This window comes from Onychomys torridus, chromosome 1, assembly GCF_903995425.1.
Source record: "Onychomys torridus chromosome 1, mOncTor1.1, whole genome shotgun sequence".
NCBI lineage: Eukaryota > Metazoa > Chordata > Mammalia > Rodentia > Cricetidae > Onychomys > Onychomys torridus.
The window spans coordinates 106126855-106148060 of NC_050443.1; the positions used below are offsets into that span (position 1 = coordinate 106126855).

The window sequence follows — 21206 nt, forward strand, 5'->3', positions numbered from 1 at the left end:
CTGTTTTATAAGTAAATGGTCATATTAATTAAAACTGCTAAATTTTGTCAAAATTCTTTTTGATCCATACTATAACTAAAGTTTGAAATGAAAAAGGAGTCAGTTGTAGCCGAATGCTAGCTTGTTAGTGTTCAGTGCTGGCCTGACGGGTCTAAAACGTCCTCTGCTTGGGAAATGAACTGGCTTTTTGGATGTGATTAGTTCCACTCCAAGCCTCAGCTCATCAGAAAGCGACTCTCCCGGCTCTGCTATTCCTAAAATCTAAAAACTGGGACAATGATTTAGCCCTGGGCCTTTAGCTTTTCTCAAGCAATTAATAGACTTAAAAAGAAAGGTTATGTTTTATCAAAGTAATTGCTTATAGTTTCTTCTGAATGTGTCAGGCCTCTAACCAAAGAACGGACTCTAAGTTGGGTTCATTAAAACAAAATATGCTGTTGTTAACCCTCTCTGGTGCGCCCACCAATGTATTCTAAACCTGCCTTGATTTGTGTCTTTCTTGGTTCTGTGAAACTATAAAACCTCATGAAATTGCTTCCATATTGGAATATGGAATTTGGAGCAACCTAATTCTGTGTTCCTGGGCAATGGTTACTTAAAGTGGCTCCAGAAAAAAAACACTCTTATTTCCTTTAAGATGACAGCTGTGGTTTCTGTGTTGACAGTCGCTGCCCTTCCTTACCCTGGTATCCTCTAACAAAGTCTATGTGAAACAAAGCCTGCAAAGTACAAACGGGAGGCGGCTCTGAAAGACCACAGACTGCATGGCTGGATGTTCCCTGGAGTCTTTCTCTGCTTGCTAGTCACTTCCATTCTTGGGAGTGCTTCTTCCTTTAATAAGCTGTTTCTAGTTCATGCTTAACTTAAAGGGCATTAACCTTTTTCCAGCCCTCCTCCAGGAGGCTGCTGGGATTTCCACCTAACCTCTGCTATGTACTTCTCTTAACTAAGTATTTCTGAGCTGCTTTCTGAGTGTTAGGTCTCAGGCAGTCTACATGTCCAGACATGAGCATAAGCAGGACTATGGAAGGGTTTCTGGTATTGAAATAAAAGGCATCATATCTCAGGAACCCATGAAACACCTTTTCTGTCCCCAGAAGGAGGCGTTTCCTTAGCCTCTAGCAGAAGGGACCTATGGCTCGCCACTGACATGCACCTGTGGTTTCATGTCAAGTCCATGCTGACCTGCAGGCTCCTCGCTCGGTCCTTCTCACAAGTACTTATTACACATTTCAAAGCTCCGCACAGCACCCTGCCCTTTCTTTATACCCTGTCTTCCCACTCCTGCAGTCTCACTATTCCATCCCTTGCTCTTCCTAGTCTCCATCTCTTATATCTTACTAGTCTCCATCTCTTATATCTTCCTAGTCTCCATCTCTTATATCTTACTAGGCTCCATCTCTTATATCTTACTAGTCTCCATCTCTTATATCTTCCTAGTCTCCATCTCTTATATCTTACTAGGCTCCATCTCTTGCTCTTACTAGTCTCCAACTCTTATATCTTACTAGTCTCCGTCTCTTATATCTCCACTATTCTTTCCTGATCTCTCACCTCTCCTGCAGATACCCCTGGCCATGTCCAGTCTTCTTCTTTTCTCTCTGTTATAGATGTCTCTGGATATTTTCTTTCTCTTATCTACAATAAAAACCTAGTAATAGAAAGAATAAAGAACCTAATAATAAAGTGACCATTTTAGTAGTTTCTTCACGGCTCCTATCACATACACTGAATCTGCTTCTAAATTCTTTTATTGATGAGACTAAGCACCCCCCAAAGGGAACCTCACTTTCTCTGGGAACAGGCAGAAAGGGGGAGGGGCAGCAATGGGCCTGAGCTCGTGCTCTACAGTGCCCTGGAGATGCATTTCTGCCTCGCTGAGGTTGGGGACTGAGGCAGGCCGGGAGCCAGGGAGAACTAGCCTGAGAAGCTGGGAGACGCGTTGGGAGAAGGGCCTGACTTCACTTCATCGGTCCAACCATCTCCCGAGAGGAGGGAGGCGCCCACGGTGTCCGGGTGGATTTGGGCCTTTCTGAGCTTTAGTTCCTTACTTGTGAAATGGTCACAATATGCACAACTTCACTGTAAAGTCTGGACTGAGTCCGTGGACGGGACACACTTGACGTGCGGTGACCGCTTTACAAATATTAGTTAAGGATTGCTGAGCAAAACAACGTGAAGTGGGGCTAGAACTAGGACCGGACAGAACAGGTTTCTAAACTGATTCAACAACTCCAAGGAACACACAAATCAACAACAACAACCCTTCACGTTTCTGGGACCTGCCCAAGCCTTCTGTTCCCCATCTGTGACACAAGGCCAACAGTACTGGCTTACAGCGTGGTGTGAGTTATGAGAAAACCCACAGAGCACTCAGCACAGAGGTCTGGGGCAGAACCCAGGGCCTATGGGGGTCAGCCTCAGGGCTGGCCCTCTCAGTCTCACCCCGCTCCAGGCTCCCACAGTCAGGGGCAAGGGTGCTGGGCCAGAAGGACCTTCCCAACTCCTAAGTGGAGGCCTCTGGCTGGTGGCCCTAACAACCTCACATGCCGAGTACACCTCAACTTGCCAACCGCTCCCAGGGCGGAGATGCGGCCTACAGAGGCAAACAGGCAGTGAGCAGGGGCTGAATCAGCTTGAACTGGTCTCCAAAACTGTGATGTCAGATCCGCCCCACGGCCTGAGTCCCAGCAGGCCACTTAGGTTCCCTACTCACCTCCCTCCTGGGGGCACTCACGGGCCTCTCTCCACACTTCCAAACTGTGGCCTGTCCTGGCCCCTTCCCTACCTCGTGCTGTCTCCCAGTGCTCGATGCTCACCTGGCTGCTGTCCTTGGCTGACACATCAGCCATGTTGTTTCTTCGGGCCTGGTGCATGGTCAGCGCAGCTCGAGTGGCTCCGCCAGCCACTCCCACAATGCACTGGGTGGGAAAGGGAAGAGTGAAGGTCAGAGCAGCCACGGGCGGTAGAAACAGACCTTCTGTGGATGCGCGCATAAATAACTCAAACCAACCAGAACAAATGAATGCAAACCATAAATAGATCCCCCCAAATACTCAGAGAAATCTTGAGCTGGTCTCCCCTCCAGTAAACATGGAATCTAGTCCTTGGCTTTTAACTCTGACTCTCCTTTCTTTAGGCACATGCTCCCTATCTTGTTCCATGAGAAAAATGCAAGGCTTACCTGCCACTATCACCTTGCGGCCCTGACTATAGGGAATTCCAACTTCCTTTCTGAAGTTTTTGCACCCAATAAGCCTCTCCACCAACACAGCAATCCAAATCAGACCAAATCAGAAAAAGCCCCAGTTTAATGGGTAAAGCGTTCCCTGGGTGACTCTTCCACCCCCACCCCACCCCCCAAGGGGAGACAGGGGCAAGAGACCAAAAACCATGTGTCTGTTTTCTGGGGTGCAGCTTACACTGTGGGGGTGGTCTTGGGCATCTCTGGGGGAGAAGCCGTGTTTGGCAGGACTTTCTGAGAGGCAGGGTCTGGGCGGAGAGGTGGGCTCCCACCAGAACCCTTTCCTGCCCAAAGGTCTTTTTTGTCCTTTGAGTCAGGTCTTGCTATAGAACCTAGGCTGCCCTAGAACTTGTATTAATTCTACCCCAGACTCCAACATGCTAGCATCCCAGGTGTGTGCTTCCACAGAGATCTTTTTAAAGCCATACCTCCTATCTCCGTTTCTTACTCTGGCTGAACAATGAGGACCAGTTTGGTTTCCATTCTACCTACGCGTAAATCCTTTCTTCTCCCAGCCCCCGTTTAGGCCCATTTAGCCTTTCAGGCCAATCCAAGCTTACTCCAGCGGCCCTGGAATAAGGAACCTCTCCTGAGATCTCACTAGTTGTTGAGTTCTCATCAGGCCTCTTGTAGATAACAGACAGGATGATATGCTACACTAAATCGCAGACACAGCTTCTTGAAGAGACTCATGTAGCTATTAAAGTGGAGGAACTAATTTGTTCAAAATCAAGAGAAAAATGGTACAAAATGAGGCTAGAATGAATGACAGGAAACAGTCTGGTTCAAGTAGGGCCTTGGAAGCCTCTAAGGTCCCCAAAGAGCAACAGGTCAGATAAGTAACCAATTTGATTCCCTCCTTTACTATTTTTAATTATTTATGTGTATGTATGCATGTGTGTGAAGGTGGACACATGGAGGTCAGGGGAGAATTTGTAGGAGCTCCTGGCTTTCCTTCCACCATGCTGGTCTCAGGGACTGAACTCAGGCTGGCAGGCTTGCTGCTGCCATCTTGCTGGCCCAGTGACTTCCACTTTCAAGAGTACTGGACTTTGTTAAGGACTAGAGAAGGATTATGCTACCTAGGAAAGAACTGCTTCTCAGCAGAGGTGCTGACCGGGAGAGGGGGGTGGGAGAGGTGAGGAGGGGTTTGGAGGGGGTGAAGGGATGGAAGTAGGAGGAAGATTCCCGAGCACCAAGTAGAAGGTTTCAGTTGAGGAAGTGTGGATGACAGCCACCTTCTGGCTGCTGTAGCTGTGGATGGAGTGCTTGTCAGAGACCGAAACTCTATGGTGAATTGAAGGGGAAAGACCATGTCTTGTTCTAGTACAGTATGTGACAGTCACACAGGCCCCGGAAGCAGTTTGGTGCAGAATCTGAGGGCATGCCAGAAGCTATGACCCTTGGTCCACAGCTCCAGCAGTGTTACACTCTGGCATTTCCTACCTTGGTGAAGGTGAACAAGGCAGAGTTGAAGGACACAGTGTGCATGGCATTCCTTAAACAAAAAGACTGCTCACCCCCAAACACTAAAAGTGCTCGCTTGGGTGTGGTGTTAACAGACCAGCCTTTGATTTGGGCCCAGAACTGAGTCGTGGAGCTTTACTGTGTCCTACACACCTGACCATAGTGGGTCCCAGAGGAAAACTTGCATTTGCTTCAGTCTGTCCATCTGAATCTGATGCCGTGTTATGATTTGTGGACTGCTGTGTGTGTGATTTCCTGGCCCTAGACCAGCTTCCCCTCATCATAAACCCTCCCCTTCTGCAGGACTCTGCCACAGGCAGAGCCTGTCTACATCCCCAGACCATTTCCCATCTGGTATGCTCAGAACTATGATTCCATAAATATTTGTGTAATTATGCATCATTTCCTTTAGAGATGGGAGAGTCTGCGGTCTGTGTCACTCATGCAGTAGGCACAGAAACGATGTTTTACTGAAGAAAGGAAAGTAGCCAGGAAGCGAGGCCCCAGACACTGGTGTCAGACTACCTTCCAGCTCTCAGCTCAGGCTCCATCACTAGTATGGTGTGCAATGGGTAGCTGTTCCAGCTTTGACCTTGAAACACTGCCTCTAGAGTGACAGCAGGTAACTGCCACACCTGCTTATGACCTCCTAGGGCTGACCTGCCCCGGGGGCATGGCTGAGAGGGAGCCGCTTAAGACTCGAGGTGCATATGTGTTTGGCCCGTCTAGATACCTTGTGGTGGTCTGGATGGGACACCAAGCCAGAGTTCTTTGCTGGATGGTACCCCATCTCTCCCAGATCCTGTAACCAACCCCTATTGGCTGTAAGTTATCCCAGAAATAAACCTCTCTCGATTACCAGATAAATTATGTGGAATTGCTTCATTGATTACAGTAATAATGGTGTTCCCAACATGGCCTTGCATTGCCTGGCTGAGGTACAAGGACTGTACAGTCAAAGGAGGACCAGAAAATTTGTCTGTGTAGAAACACATGAACTTTGTCCCCTTTTCAGAAGTGCCCTCAGTACAGGGCCCAGGAAAGCCATGCACAGCATCATCAAGGCTGATGCCTCAGGTACAGATGTGCCCCAGAGGTGAGTACCTTGGCTAGGTTGCTGGTACTGACAGTCACGGTGAAAAAGATTGGGTACATGGGAGCCATAATTTCCAGGAACATGGCTATATCGTTGAGGATGTCAGCAAAGAGCCTAGGGGAAGGGTCAGAGGTTAGAGGTCATAAACAAGAAACTTGTATAATGGCAGATCTCCCCATCCTCTCTGCCCCCTCCCCCCTATCCCATCCCTCCTCACCTCCACTGCTTTGCGTTACAGTCCAGTTTGCTCCTGTTGGGGATAAGGGTTGTTGCCAAGTTAGAACAAAGGGAAATGCTGTGGGCCGTAAGGGAGTTGTCCTGTATCGTGGTGAGGTCTAAAGGGCTCAGGGAAGAAAATATACCTTCAACCAGGAGCTGTGGCCCTGTCACTGTTGGCCACAAATCATCCAGCTGCTTTTCAGTATCCCAGAACCAGGCCAGGCCCTGCTGCAGCTGGATGAGAGCAGCTGGTGAAGCCTTGCAGCCCTTCCCAGCTCAGCCGCAGAGTAAGTTCAGGCCCTCTCCAGTGCTGGCTCCGTTCCCCTTAGCAACAGACTGGGCCAAACTAAGTCACATGGTGTGCCATTTGCTTCCCCTCTGAAAAACCTATGAAAGTCAGATCTGCCTGAAATATGACCCTTAGCTGGGAGGACCCTCCATGACTGCTGGGTATCTCCCCATTACTGGCTCCAAGGAAAAATCCTGTCTACTGGCTGGTCTCTCATTCTCTGGGCAACCTTTGAAGAGGCTCTTCCTGGATCATTCTCCTTCTCTCCTTTTCTTCTTGGTTCCTCACAGGTAACCAGGCCAAAGTCCACACACCTGGGACTGCTTAACACCACATTTGGTATAACTGCAAGTTACAGATAGCAGCCCAGCTTCTCTTGGCTCACAAAACAATGGGTGGGTAGGAAGGAACACCAAGAGAATGGCTGGGCTCCAATATCCAGGCCTAGGATATCTCTGTTATACAACGCTGTAGGTGGCGACCTCTTCTGTCTCCACTCTACAATTATTTCTGGCCCATGCATAAACACCTGAAGGCAATTTCTCTAAGATCCTTGTGTTAGGAGATGCTGCAGTGTAGTCCAGCCCAGAAATTGCATCATTAGCTCTGGATCTTAATCTAGAATCTCTCAGAGGAAGAAGGAGTCCTAGGCAGGGTATACTATGCGCACAGGGGAGTTTCTGAACACATGAGCACTCTTCCTACTTAACCAGCCTGATGCTATGGTAAGAGGAAAGGTCTCGGTACCATCCCCAGAAAATTACTGTGAGTGGCTTGAGAAAAATAATTTCCTCTTCTAGGTGTATTTCACATCTTGAAAAGTATCTTTGTCATCTTCTTCTCAATTTGAGGGAACTGATCCAGGGCCTTGCCCATGGCAGGGCAGATGCTCTCCATCTGAGCTATATTCCAGACTTGCATCTCCAAAATGCTCAATCCTACCCAAAAAGCTTACAGAGACTGGAGATGATACAAGATGCAAGTGGGACATGGAATGTTAAGTACTTTGCATAGATTTTTTTTCACTGAACTTTCTCTAACAAGCAAAGGCTTGTATTATTACCAATGCCACTGGGAAATACTACCAGAGTCAGCTGACTGGGAAGAGAGACAAACTTACCCCTTCCACCAGGCGAAGATGATGCGGCCCAACATGCCAGTGGAATCTGGGGATGAGAAGAAGGCATCGTAAGGACAAGGAAGGAACTCAGGAGCTACAGGGCAAGACAGACACTGGCACTGAACTGGCTGATTCACTTGCAGTCACATTGCCCTTGGGAAAACATCTGGTGACAAGTTCTAGACAGAGTTAATACAGAGGGGTGTGCTGAGGTCGGCAGCTTTTCGATATGTACAGGAGAACTATGTGCCCATGTACAGCATAGACAAGAAACACTGTTTGCAACATCATTAGACAGGCACTCTATAAGGTGAGCTGTATCCTCAGCCTGCAATGCTGTTAGCAACAGCAAAACACTAAAATGATGCAAATGTTTAAAGACAAGGGGATTCACAGAGTCTTGGTAGATCTTCTCAGTGGCATATTAGAGAGTAAAAATGACATGAGCCAACTATTCACAATAGATAAATACTTAGTGTTATAATCTTGTAGAAAGACTAATGCATAGAAACTACATACAGCACAATACGCTTCTCAGGACGCTCCACAGCTACAGTGTTGAGGAACATGTGGCTACTTGGCACAACTACTCTAAATCTGTCTAGTCTCTAGCTGTTTCTATAACAAAATGGTAGAATTGAGTAGCTTTGCCAAAGGTAAAACTGTCTGAGCCACAGAAAACATCTGCTAATTCAGCCTGGCCCTATGTGGACACAGCATCCACTAGGTCTAGTGGAGGACTGCAGGGAAGGAAGGTTTTAGAATCAGACACCTGGGGGGGCTCCCAGGGTGGTACTAGAAAGGACAGACTGAAGGTGGAGGATTATATCTTGTTTGAGTTTGAGGACACAGACCCTTAAGTGCAGAAGGTTGTGAGAAAGCCAGCTGGGAATCCCCTACCACATAAAACTGTAGGCAGAACCTCCCTTTCTTTATTAATAAGCATGTTCAGCCCTTACAGAGCCTCCATGCTTGTGTGCCTTCTACTACACACACTGAACCCTGGACTTGAGGGATGTGGGGGTCTAACTTTCCTCGCTACCACAATCTTCCAAAAGATACTATGTGCATGACACTTTCCTACCCAGTCTGCTCTAATTCTCCATTTCTATTCTTGCCTGGTCCTGGAATAGCCATCAAAGCAACTTTATAGGTATCCTACTTTCTAAAACTTGAACGTCATCCCTTCAAGCATATTACACTATAAACAAAATTCTTATGTTTGAGATTTTTTTATTATACCAATTTTTAATTTTGAACATGGCAAGATTACTATTACTGATTCAGAGGGAGTCACTGGGACAGACTCCACTTCTTCCTTTTAGTTGCACACTTACATTACCAGGGCATATATCCAACTTGGGCCATTTACAGAAACAAGGGGAGGTCTGTGGATCAATAGAAGCAGTCTCTAGGGCTGGAGAGTGGCAATATGGGAAAATAATGACATAATGTCCTAGCTATTAGCTGAAAGTCAATATTGTCTACCAGAATAGGAAACTTAATTCTCATCTCCTCTTCTATGTTTTATAATTAGCAGAGTTGAAGATCTAGAACTTTCTCAGTCTAACTGATGAATTAGTAATCACCTGTCCACAAATTATCTGTGGATCTACTGTAAAACCTGTGCAAAAGAATGGCAGTTAAGGGACACACAGCTCACAAACTGCCTTTGCCTGATGGGTTTCTGACCCCAACCCATTCCAGCGCCATTGCCACACCTGCAGGCCGACATTCAGGTGCCCTGACCCCGCCAACCTCCGCAACATCTCCACACTTGAAGGTCCAGCTCCAGTCCAGCAGCTCATTCACCAGCTGTCCCTAGCCTAGCTTTGGTCTTGCAGTTCCTGGACCAGCTCAACCTAAAGCTGGCCATAATCTCACATCAGATACACAACCAAAGAAAGAAGTCCACATGTCCAGGTCACATCATGAAAACACGGCAATACAAAAGGTCAACAGAGTACATCCTCACTCAAATCCAGTAGTCTTCCAGAAGTGTTCTCCAGTGAGAACTACATGAACCCAGGACACCAAATACAAAAGAACCACAAACTTTAGTAAAGAATTCAGGCAGCTGAAGAAAGACTCAAAGAACAGTTCAATCACCTAAAGAGGATACCAATAAATGCCCAAATGATGTCCATGAAAACCCTAATGGAGACAATTCAGTATCTGAAATATTAATTCAGTGAAGAGATACAAATATTGACGAGAACTCAAGCTGAAATTAAGATGGAATTGAAAAGCTCAGGAGGGAAGCCCTGTAAGTGTAATGGGTCAAGTAGAAAGTAAAATATCAAGATCCTAAGATAGAGGAATTAGACCACACAGACCACAAAGAACACACACAAAATAATAAAACCATACAAAACGAACATGCAAGAACTGTCAGACACCATGAAAAGACCGGATCTTTGAATTATAGGAACAAACACACAAGAACCCCAGGACAATGGCATAAACTAGATCTTCAACGAGGTCCCAGGAGAAAAATTCCCTACTGTAAGGAAAGACACACCCATACAGCTACAAGGAGCACACAGAACACCGAACAGACTGGACTAGATAGAGACTCCCAGGACACACTGTATTAAAGCACTTAGTACCCAGAACAAAGCGTGGGTACTGAAAGCACCAAGAGAAAACCACACACAACAAATGGTTTCTCAACGGAAACCTAAGAAATCAGAAAAGCCTGGGGCAATGCACTTGACCTAACTAGACTCTTATACCCAGCAAAACTATCTGCCGTGGTTGATGGTGAAGAAACAGGTGGAAAGAACTCATGCACACTAAACGAGACACACAGAGCACTGGAAGCAATACTTTGGACTGAGAGAGGAATTAGCATAGCTGAGACTATAAAAAATAAAACAAAAACAAATGAAGCAACAATTACTGAAACACTGGTTATGACTAAGATCACCAACAGAAAAAACAAAAACATGGAAACAATCAACACATACCACTTATTAATAACTCTAAATGTTAATAGTTTCAACTCTCCAATCAAAAGGCATAGGTTTAGCTGAATAGATTAAGAAACAAAATCCACCTGCCTGTTGTCTACAAGACACGTCTCCTATCTAAAGAACGGGCAAAATCTTAGGGTGAAAGATTGGGAAAAGTATTCCAAATAGAAACAGAAGGAGTACTTCCAAACTCTTTCTAAGAAGCCAGTATCACTCCAATATCAAAACCAGTAAAGACACAACAAAAAGGATAACTACAGGCCAATATCCTTCATGAACATAGATGAAAATCCTCCATAAAATACCTGTAAACAGAATATAGCAATATAACAAAAAGATCATCTACCATGATCAAGTTGGATTTATCCCAGAGATGCAGAGAAGGTTCAGCATATATCAGTCAATAAATAGAAGGACTAACTCTCACAGTGTCTGAAAGAAGTATGTAAGGCACCAACAGAGAAAAGTAATCAATAGTCCTACTCAGCTGCAATACCCACGAACCACAATGACTAGAATGGCATGACATTCCTAAAGCTGCAATAGTTATATTCTTATATAACTTATTATATTCTTATAATACTATATTCTGGTACGTATATTCTGGGGATAACCAACCAATTGGACTTAAGTCCTGCTCAAAAATTTTTTAAATGATGTTTTAAAACTTCATGTGCATTGGTATTGTGCCTACATATATGTCTGTATGAGGATATCAGATTCCCTGAAACTGGAGTTGCAGATAATTGTGAGCTGCCATGTATGCACTGGGATCTGAACCCAGGCAGGACCTCTGGGAGAATAGCCAGTGCTCTTAACTGCTGAGCCATCTCTTCAGCCCCTATGCCTGGTATTGTGAACAGAGCCCAGTTCCCATGCCCAGTGATGCCATAGACCCTAGAGAATAACCCATTGCTTCTACTTCCCTCAACCATGATAATTCCTAACTGCATTCTAAATACTTATTCTTATACCTATAGATAAGTAGCTCTCATCATCCCTCATCAAAAAACCCTTCTTTTTACAGCAAATGGAGATCATTATAGGAAGGCACAATTGGTCAAAATACAAAGAAGAGCTGGCCATTGGGTACCCAGCCTCGATACATCTACAATACAACTCCTATATCTAAGGCTTAGGGAACATCTCAGAAGATGGAGCAGGAAGAGTCTAAGAGCCAGAGGACCAGGATGTCTTCTGTGAGACTGTGCCTTCTTTGTATGACAGGGAAGCTGAACTCATGAAATCTCAACAATATGGTTGCCTAAACAAGACCTGAAAAACGGTACCAGCTGACATGCCAGCATGGATGGGGGAAAGCTCACAAGGCTCCACCCCTAGATAGAGCCACAGGCAATTAACAGTTGCTGAGAGAGAGAGAAATGTCTTCTCCAGGAATGTGCTCCCTGATAGCTTATTCCAATCCCAACATTAAATGAACTGTGTGTGTGTGTGTGTGTGTGTGTGTGTGTGTGTGTGTAACAATAATAATTAAAAAAATCAGAGGCTGTGAATTTTAGAAGTGGGGGTTGGTGAAGCGAGAAAAGAGGGATAAATTATGTAAATACAGTATTCACATATGAAATTCTTATAAAAAATAAAAAGGAGACACAAGAGTCACTTGGCCTGGGTCTGCTTGGAGTTTCTCTATCTAAAAAATGAATAACGTCATTGAGCTGGCTATAGTAGGCATTGAGAGACAAATTATATGTAAGAGGGCAAAACGCCTGGCATATAGTAGGCTGTTGAAATGCTAACTGCTAGTGATATTACTATTGTTGGTTACAATTAACATGGTTCCAATAGAGTACTGTATTAACTGGGGTTCTACTGCTGTGATAAAACATATGAGCTGCAGCAGCTCAGGGAGGAGAGGACTTGTTGGCCTATGTACCCTGGGTCACAGTCCACTGAAGGAAGTCAAGGCAGGAACCTGGAGACCAAATGGCAGGGTACCCAATGGCAGGAACCAAAGCAGAAGCTATGGAGGAAGGCTGCTTACTGGCTTGCTCTGTTTGCTTTCTAATACACCCCAAGGACAGCCTGCCCAGGGATAGCACTGTGCAGTGGGCTGGGCCCTTCCACATCAATTAAGAAAGTTCCCGGGTTGGGGATTTAGCTCAGTGGTAGAGTGCTTGCCTAGCAAGCACAAGGCCCCAGGTTCAGTCCTCAGCTCAAAAAAAAAAAAAAGAAAGTTCCCACAGGCTCAGAGCAATCTTAGGGAGGCATGTTCTCAATGAGGGTCCCTTTTCTCAGATGACCTTAGCTTGTTTCAAACTGACAACAAACAAAAACCACTAAGCAAAACTAACTTGCCAACCAATCGGGACAATATGTGTCTGAAAATGATTACAACATACATTCCAAAGCCAGGTACAGGAGTAGATGCTTATAATTCCAAGTGAAGACACAGGGGTTATCTCCAGTGATAGGTGGAGTTCTAGGCTAGCCTGGACTACAGAAGATCCTGTGTCAAAAACAAAGCAAGCAACAAAAACTCCAAGGGTTTTTTTATGTGGTGCATATAAACATCTCACCCTTGAGGGAAACAAGCTTGTCAAATCCTTCCTAACTAGGAGGGCTTTTTTTTTTCCCCCCGAGACAGGGTTTCTCTGTGTAGCTTTGAGCCTTTCCTGGAACTCACTTGGTAGCCCAGGCTGGCCTCGAACTCACAGAGACCCACCTGCCTCTGCCTCCCGAGTGCTGGGATTACAGGCATGCACCACCACCGCCTGGCATAGGAGGGCTTCTTTTAACATGGGTAACAGGTTCTAAAGTGCATATCCTTTCCTATCTTAAACTGGTCTCAGCTCTTCTTAAACACTGTTAGACATATGTAACATGCTGGTGATAAGAAAGTGATGCTTAGAAATGACACTAAAATACTGACCCAGACTTCACCTGTAGTTTTGAAACTTGGCTAACAGGAGAACAATGGAAAAGATGAAGTCAAGCACAATGTGATACTGTGAAAAGGACTAAATCACCTACGTTCAATCCAGGCCCTATAAGTCACCAGATGTGTGACCTTGGCATTTCTGTTTCCCCAGGTATAAGGTGGGAAAACAGCAAGACCTGTCCTACAGCTGCTATGATGTCTAATCAGCAAATATATAAAAACACTGCCAGCAGCTACTATTATTATTACTGCCATTATTAAAAGACAATGAGGGCAAGAAAAGAATCGATCACTCCTGCTTTAACATGCCCTCTCTAGAGGTGACCCCTAGTTACACAGTGTGCTCAGTTCTAATAGTTAGGGCATAAACAGAAGCCTCCTGATCTCTAAAGGGTCCAGGGAGCTCACCAAAGACATGACCAGGACGCTGAAAGGAGAGGATGCGCTTGCCCCTAGGTTCCATTTAAATACCTGCTGAGTAGGCTGTTGGGTTCACATGGGTCCATGGGACAAACGAGGTCACTCTAGGATGATTTTTGGCTTTTGCAGCTGCAGGGACCCAGCTTCCGGTGAACTGACTGACTTTAGCTTTGCAAAAGGCTTTTTGGCTTTTTTAATTGTTACACAATTTACACCTTAGTAAGCCAATTTCTTCATACCCAAGCCTCTTAGCTGAAGCTTCCCAAAGAGACAAATTCCAAAGCGATTCCCAGTCACAAGACATCTCAGTTTTCTGAGTTCTCCTAAAACCAAGTTTTACATAGGCTTTGATCCTCTAGGAAACTCTCAGATAAGATTTACATACTTCAAACACAAAGTACTGGACACAAAAGACAGCATCACAAAAGGCAGATCAAAGCCCAGGTGCTAACACTCTGGAATCATTCCAGCTGCAAAGCTCCAGCTACAAATACCACTGGGAACAGCAGGCAGGGACAGAGGCCAGAAGACTGAGCCACAGCCCTCCTACACGTGGAACAATGACCATTTCCCTTTTCTCTGTTTTGCTCTCTAGGTAACATGGTGCTATCTTTTTTTTTTTTTCTTGATTTTTTTCCGAAAAGCACTGTCTTCTACCCCAGAGGAGTCAGAATACATTTTAGCCTTACCAATTTAGAACCAGCTACATGCCCCTTTCCCCACTTGAAGTATCTGATTTTCACCATCCCAAGAAGCTGGGAGCTTTGTGTAATAAACCGCATTTTTATGCAACCCTGCATAAAGTAGGGTTAAAGTTAATCTAAGGATGAGGGACCTAGATAGATAGATGACTTAGGGATTCTGAAGTTTGCAAGGGTAACAAGTTGTGTCTTTTGGGCTGATTCACTGATTACTGTATTCTAGCAATGGGCAACGAGAGTACTCTTCTAAGCATGGGGACACGAGGCTTCTGTGTACAGTCTCGCTAGACAGCAGACCATCAATAAACACACACCAGAGACACTGTTGGAGGTCAGAACACTGCGGAACCTCAGGACTAGGATTTGCAGTGGAGGAAAAGGAGGCCAGAGAGAGAAGGCGGTGTGTGTGTGTGTGTGTGTGTCCAACAGGTAAGGCTCCCGGGGTCCAGCTCACCTTTCAGGAGCCAGGTGGACGTGGCAGCCGAAACAGAGGCTTTTGCGTCGCCTACCCCTAAGCCCTGCAATACTGCCTGGGTGGCTAGGGAGCCGGAGAGGCTGGAAGCAAAGGCCTGGAGAGAAAAGAAGTGGAGTGAGGCGTGGTCGCAGGAGCACAGGGGCCTGCCGTACTCTACCAGCTCTCATTGGTGGTGTGTGACCGGGAAAACTGTCAGGACTCTGCCGTGCACCCCAGCCTTCCACGTGCAAATGCAGACTGCAGTGGCCTGTTCCCTTGGTCCCCAGCTATACCACCGCCCCCCTCCCCGGCAGTCGGCCAGCCGGACCTGCACGGAATCCCACAGCTGATAGGACAGGTAATCCGGGCTGACGCTATCTGGGAAGCCCTGAGGCAGTAGCACGGCTCTGAGGCCCGAAAGAACGGGCAGCGCTGTCCAGGGCCCCCCGCCTCCACCCGCGTCCTGCCCGGGTTTCGCCGTCGGGGCCCCGGAGAGCCAGCCCCACCGCCGAGCCCCGTCCCACTGCAGGCTCCCATCGGCGGCAGCGTGGCAGCCGCGCGGGGCTCGGGAGCCGAACTGTTCCGTGCACAGCTGCACTCGCAAGCTCGCAGAGTCAGCCATCCCCGGGCGCAGCCGGTCTGTGCAAATCCAACGCGGCAAAAAGCGAGGCGAACTACATTTCCTGTTCGGCTACGGCGGCCGCAGAGGGGCAATAATCTTCCTTTACTGTCTTGGAACTCAGACTGTTGTCAATGCCAATGGGAAAGATGCCTTCCTGGGGGAAATAGTTGTGTGATCGAGACCCCATTCAGATCTCAAACTTTTAGGTGTGTAAGTCTGAAGCGTATCCCTCTCTGGGTCCCAGGTGCCTTTTTTCCCCCCTCTGGGAGGCCAGGGACAAAATAGCTTTTGAAATTTTTAAAATTAGCTTGTGACTCAATGAGCTTCATGATGGCATTCTTATACATACTTTCTTTTGTTGTTTCTCCTTCACCACGTGCCTCCCCGGTTCCCTTGCCTGACTGCTACTGGATAGAAACCCACTCACCCACCCCCAATTTTGCTTTTATGTCACATGATTTTTGTCTTCCTTTTTTTTTCTACTCTCCTTAAGATTCCTTCTTCCCTCCTTATGGTTCCATATCTAACTGCATGACCTCTACCTCCTCCCATACACACATGTAAAAGTTCAGATCTAGGAACTGCACATGAGAGAAAGCATGAGGTATTGGTCTTTCTGAAACACTCTTCAGTGCATTTTCCCGAAACTGTCATGATCTCACTTTTCTCTATGGCTGAATAAAATCCCACTGTAATTCCACATTCTGTTACCCGTTTGTCTACTGACGGAGATCCAGGCCGATTCCATTTCTCAGCTGTTATGAAAGCTGCAGTAAACACAGATGTTCAAGTATTTCTGTGGTAGGACATAACGTCCTTTGGTGCATACCTGCAAGCTGTAGAGCTGGAGTCGTGTGGTAGTCCTGTTTTCTCTTCCGCTTTTCATAGCAGCTGCACTCGTCTACATTCTCACTAGCAGCATATAAGGGTTCTTTGCCAATATTTGTTGTTACTTTGTTACTGGGGAAACTGAGGTTCCCATGGGAACTTCTTAGTCTCTTTAATAAAAGAATTTGGAGTCTGAGCGGTGTCTTAGTGGTTAAATGCCTGTAATTCTTCCAGAAGATCAGCATTTGGTTCTCTGCACTCACGGCAGTTCATAAACCACCTGGAACTCTAACTCCAGGGATCAGACACCCTCTTCCTGGCCTCACAGGCAAACACATGACTGCACTTACACACACACACACACACACACACACACACACACACACAGATGTAAGAAAATCTTTTTAACAAGATAATTTAGAAATGGAATGAACAGGAATCTTGAGGACAGTTGTATTAGTTTCAGAGGGAAATATAGTACAGGTTGAGCAGAAATCCTGGCAACCACCAGGAAGAGTGATGGAGGAAAAACATGCCTTTTAAATTAGGCATGGGATAGAAGAAAGAGTAAATGCTCCACCAAGAATGGAAGTGGGCTAGAATGGAGGAAAGAGCCCAAACACATCCAGCCAAGTGCTGTTTGGTCATTCAGAGCCGACAGGTAACCGTTTCTTAAACATGTAGGGTGATACAAATAGTCCCCCTGACCATTGTCCATTCCTACCCCTTGAGAGCATGCTCTCCACAATGGTCTCTTTGTTCATTGTCCGTTCTCACTCTGTGAGAGTGTTTTCCTCCACAATGGCTCTCTGGCATTGCCCACCCTCATCCTTATTATTATGCATTAAACTCGCTCTTCCACACTACGCCCTGTATCTCACCAGAACTCACACAATAGGGAACTCAAGGACGGGGCACCGAGGGAAAAACAGCAAGATCCAGTAACAACGTCATCTTCACAGGGTCTCTGTGTCCTATGCTACCTTAGTCTTGATTCAGACCATTTCTATCCAACCCTGCATGCAGATATATTAATCATTAAGAACTATTTTGTCTCGAATAAGGTTGATTTGACTTAAATTTGCTTACTTCTCTTCCCTTCCAAGGCTGAAGACATCAAGATTAAGAGTAACTGAACCTACTAAGGCGCCTACTAGTGGCTCCAGGAAATCACGAATCATCAAGTTTTTGTTTGAAGAACGCCCTCAGCTGTTAGCTCTCCCTTGCCTGATGCTCTGCCTCCCTCTCTAAGAAGCTATTCCACACACCAGACAGTTTTTACTGGCGTTAACCTCTTCGTTTCCTTGGCTTTCCAAACAAGTTTTTTTTTTTTTCTTTGCCCGGAGTACTTAACCCTGAGTCATTGGCTTTTTCAAGTATCAAGTAGACAGCTTGTTTCACTAACACCTGGAGAGGGGATTCTCTGTCCAACAGCTCTCCCAAGTTGGAATTTATTTCTAAAAGGCCCGTCAGGATGCTAGGGGGTAAAAGCATCAGGAGGCTACAGGAACTGTGTCAGAAAGCAGCCTAAGCATGGGAAAGTCCTTGTGTGTTTCTTTCCATGGGGTGGGGGGTGGGGGAGCTGCGTGGAGTTAGGATCGTCTCTCCCTCTAAACTCACTCCTTTTCTTTGTCCTCCTCCTTCCTACCTAGTTTAGGGAACTGGCCCTAAAGTACGAATTTGCCAAAAGCATCTTTTTTTTTTTTTTTCTTTAAATCAGAAAATAAAATATCATTGTCCCCCTCACCCACCCCTACCCTGTTTGACCCTGGATAACAACTCCATTCTGGAAACTCCTGATCCTCGAGGGCTGCTGGCTTCAGGAACCATGGCTTGAAGTACCTTCCAACCCATGCCACAGATCTGACCCCACACAGAGTCTGTCTGAGGTTGAGATAAACACTGGCACTATTGTGAGTTTGAGTTTCCAGGAAGAATGAAAAATTCAATGGTTACTGAACACTGCGTTGTTTTTTATGCTAGCTTCTGTGAATGAACCAAACCCGAAGCCACTTTCTATTAATGAATTCACCCAAGGGCCTTACTTGGAATGCAAGATTGTAACCGTGAGATCTTGGGAAAGTTACTTCTTTCTCCGGCATTCAGTTTCTCCATCTTAAAAATGAAAACAATACCAGATAGGGTGAGGGTAAAGACTAAACATTATATGTGTAGGGGTCTAAGTCAGATTTGGCACGTGCTACATACTATTTACATTTATTTATTTATTATTTATTCATTATTAATTATTTGTGTGTGTGTGTGTGTGTGTGTGTGTGTGTGTGTAAGAGAGATGTGCATATACATCATGGGGTGCATGTGGACATCAAAAGATAACTTGTGGGAATCATTTCTCTCCTTCCACCATGTGGGTCCCAGGGATTGAACTCAGGCCATCCATGTTGGCAGCAAGTACCAGTGAGCCATCTTGCCAGCCCAGTACCTAACTATTTAGATGTTATGAATTATTTGGAGATAGTGGCAAGTATTCAAAGATTCCTTTGCTCCCCTGAGGCAAAGACATAATTTCAAAGACATAATTTTCGTTATAGTTGAAAAAGCTCCATTTTGTATATGTTCTACATTTTCTGAAGGAATTTTAATGATAAATACTTAATATATGCTTGAAAAAGTATCTGGCATAAAAGAATACATAAAATGTCAAAAAAAAAAAAGGAGTATAAACTCCTTTTTTGAGAATAAGGTTTTGTTTGGACATAGCCTGGGACCATTCTTCAACTTGATTCTCCATCCTCTGCCTCCTGAATGTGGGGTTGTAGCCTGGCTTCTAAATTTCTCTGAATACAGAAGCTGTAGATGGAGAAACAAATGTCATTGCATTGTGTATAATACAAAAGTGTCCATTCTGTAATGGGGTCCAGTGAGTGTCAGGTTCCTTAGAATTTAGAGACTGGTTGGGGTTGTGGGAAAAGGAGCAAGCATATATGTCCCTGGTTTGTTTCTCATTTTCTGTCTTCATTTATCTATTTTTTCTTGGTCCCTCTATCTTTCTAACTCCAGGGAGGCCTCACCACCTACCTTCCCCGCCCCAGGGTGACCTATCACGCTCCTTCAGGACCTCGAAGCAGGGCGTTTCCATCTTAAACTAACCCAGGACTCTGCCTGCATCTGCTTAGTGCAGAGGACACACCAACCCTGAAGAGTGTGAGGCAAGCTCAGCACCTTTGGACTTGAAGGTGAGCCTGTGTGGGTAGAAATGTGACTTCCAACAGAGCAGGACTTGAAGGGTTTGGGAAAGGAGGCATTTCTCACTGCCTTGAGGGATGTTTAAAGGTGTGTGTGTGTGTGTGTGTGTGTGTGTGTGTGTGTGTGTGTGTGTGTGAGTGAGAGAGAGAGAGAGAGAGAGAGAGAGAGAGAGAGAGAGAGAGAGAGAGAGAGAGAGAGAGAATGGGGGGATAGTCAGGCGTGAAGGAAAAGGATACATTTTATCTCTTTCTTTACCTGACAGATGGCCCCTTCTCAAACCAATAAGGAGCTGATTGCTGCGGGAATAAAAGAATTTAATGTTCTGCTGAATCAGCAGGTAAGCCCGTGCACTCTGTTTCAAAAGACAGAGATGGACAGAGTGTGTGTTGGGAGGACAGAAAAGGTTCATATGAAACTGTAAGGGCAATGGTGGCATTGGTTCAAATGTCTAGAAACAGGGAATGCAAATCCAGGAAAAGAGGGTGTGAGCATTTACGAGACCACCCTGGCACTCTGCATCGCTGACTACATTCTCCCTTGCCAATCTCTCCTTTCTGTCCCCACCCCACCCCCAGGTCTTTAACGACCCTCTTATCCCTGAAGAAAGCATGGTGACTGTGGTGCACGACTGGGTGAACTTGTACACCAACTATTACAAGAAGCAGATGCTTGGGGAGCAGCAGGAACAGGACAGAGCTCTCCAAGAACTCCAGCAAGAGCTGAGTACTTTGGGCAGTCAGTTTCTGACCAAATATAGGACCTTTCTCAAGTCCCGAGAACCCCTAAACAGCACACCGCCTTCCTCATAGCCTAAAGGCTCATGGTATCTCATCTAAGAACCCTGAAGTCTTGGCTCTGGGCTATGTCTTCAGACTGTTCTCTCATGGTGTTGCTGGACCTTGATACCTCAATAAAGACCAATACTTAACCTGTTGACTCCTGGCTCTTTTTTCCATCATTCCTGGATGTGGGTGCATTTGATCACTTTTTCTTCATTAAACACTTTTTAAACAATGATTTTAGAGGCTTAATTCAGTACAATAGAGGTTGGTAGCTTTAAGAAAACACTGGATAATGCTAGAGTAGGATGGAGATGTATGTTCAGCCAGTCAGGGACCAAAGAGGAAGTTCTGGGTGAGGAAGTAATAGAAAAAAGAGAAGCAGATAGGAGTCTTCTATATATTGCTATTTCCCGACGTGTTCGTCTAGCAGAGCCTCTGGTTCATCTTCTGCCAGGTCATCTGCTTTGATATTTCCATCTCCCTTAGCTCCAGCTTGACAATATTTTAGTATCTGCTATTACAAAGCACCCCAGTGGACACTCAGAGGTGTGGCATCATCATTTATAGTTGGATAGGATGTTGGGAACCATTTGGCGCATCCTTTACATATCAGGTGGGAAATCCTTACCTTGGGCTCCGCCGTTACCCAGTACAGATTCCAGGCCCCAGAAGCAGTCAGCTTTCCAACTGCTTTAGCTGTCTCCTGTCACTCATGGACTAATGGCTCTTTTATTTATTTATTTATTTTCTCTCTTGGAGCTCTAGGCTTTTTACTTTAGGAAGTTCGGGTGAATACAGAGCCAGGTTAGGGAAAAAAAAATGAAACAAAATTTTAAAACCACAGTTCAGTCTTCTGTGAAAGCTTGACAACACAATCAGGAAA

The 21206-nt window shown here is 45.6% G+C and overlaps 2 protein-coding genes across 3 annotated transcripts in view; one reads left to right on the forward strand and one right to left on the reverse strand.

Moving 5' to 3' along the window:
* Positions 1 to 16471, reverse strand: part of Rusf1 (RUS family member 1) — a 26976-nt gene extending 10505 nt beyond the window's left edge. The window contains exons 1-6 of one of the 2 annotated variants that reach the window (XM_036194476.1): positions 16336 to 16471; positions 14885 to 14999; positions 7436 to 7481; positions 6025 to 6057; positions 5816 to 5921; positions 2820 to 2921 (exon numbers count right to left, since the gene is read on the reverse strand). In XM_036194476.1, coding sequence (XP_036050369.1) covers positions 2820 to 2921; positions 5816 to 5921; positions 6025 to 6057; positions 7436 to 7481; positions 14885 to 14999; positions 16336 to 16392 — 459 coding nt within the window. In that variant the 5' untranslated portion in view covers positions 16393 to 16471. Of the gene's footprint in view, positions 1 to 2819; positions 2922 to 5815; positions 5922 to 6024; positions 6058 to 7435; positions 7482 to 14884; positions 15000 to 15212; positions 15657 to 16335 lie in introns of those variants that run through there. The other variant, XM_036194470.1, reaches the window with a different exon arrangement.
* A 1629-nt stretch (positions 16472 to 18100) lies between these two features.
* LOC118579571 (alpha hemoglobin stabilizing protein) lies at positions 18101 to 20385 on the forward strand. The gene is made up of 4 exons (XM_036180933.1): positions 18101 to 18247; positions 19356 to 19531; positions 19804 to 19878; positions 20117 to 20385. Exons 3-4 carry the CDS (start codon positions 19804 to 19806, stop codon positions 20348 to 20350), a joined length of 309 nt encoding a protein of 102 aa, XP_036036826.1. The 5' UTR covers positions 18101 to 18247; positions 19356 to 19531; the 3' UTR covers positions 20351 to 20385.
* Positions 20386 to 21206: the final 821 nt, after the last annotated feature.

What these genes read in the sequence shown, in the direction of transcription:
- LOC118579571 (XM_036180933.1), top strand. Translation starts at nt 19,804, where the DNA reads ATGGCCCCTTCTCAAACCAATAAGGAGCTGATTGCTGCGGGAATAAAA. An exon ending in ATGTTCTGCTGAATCAGCAG is followed by an intron (nt 19,879 to 20,116) that starts GTAAGCCCGTGC and finishes CCCCACCCCCAG; the next exon opens with GTCTTTAACGACCCTCTTAT.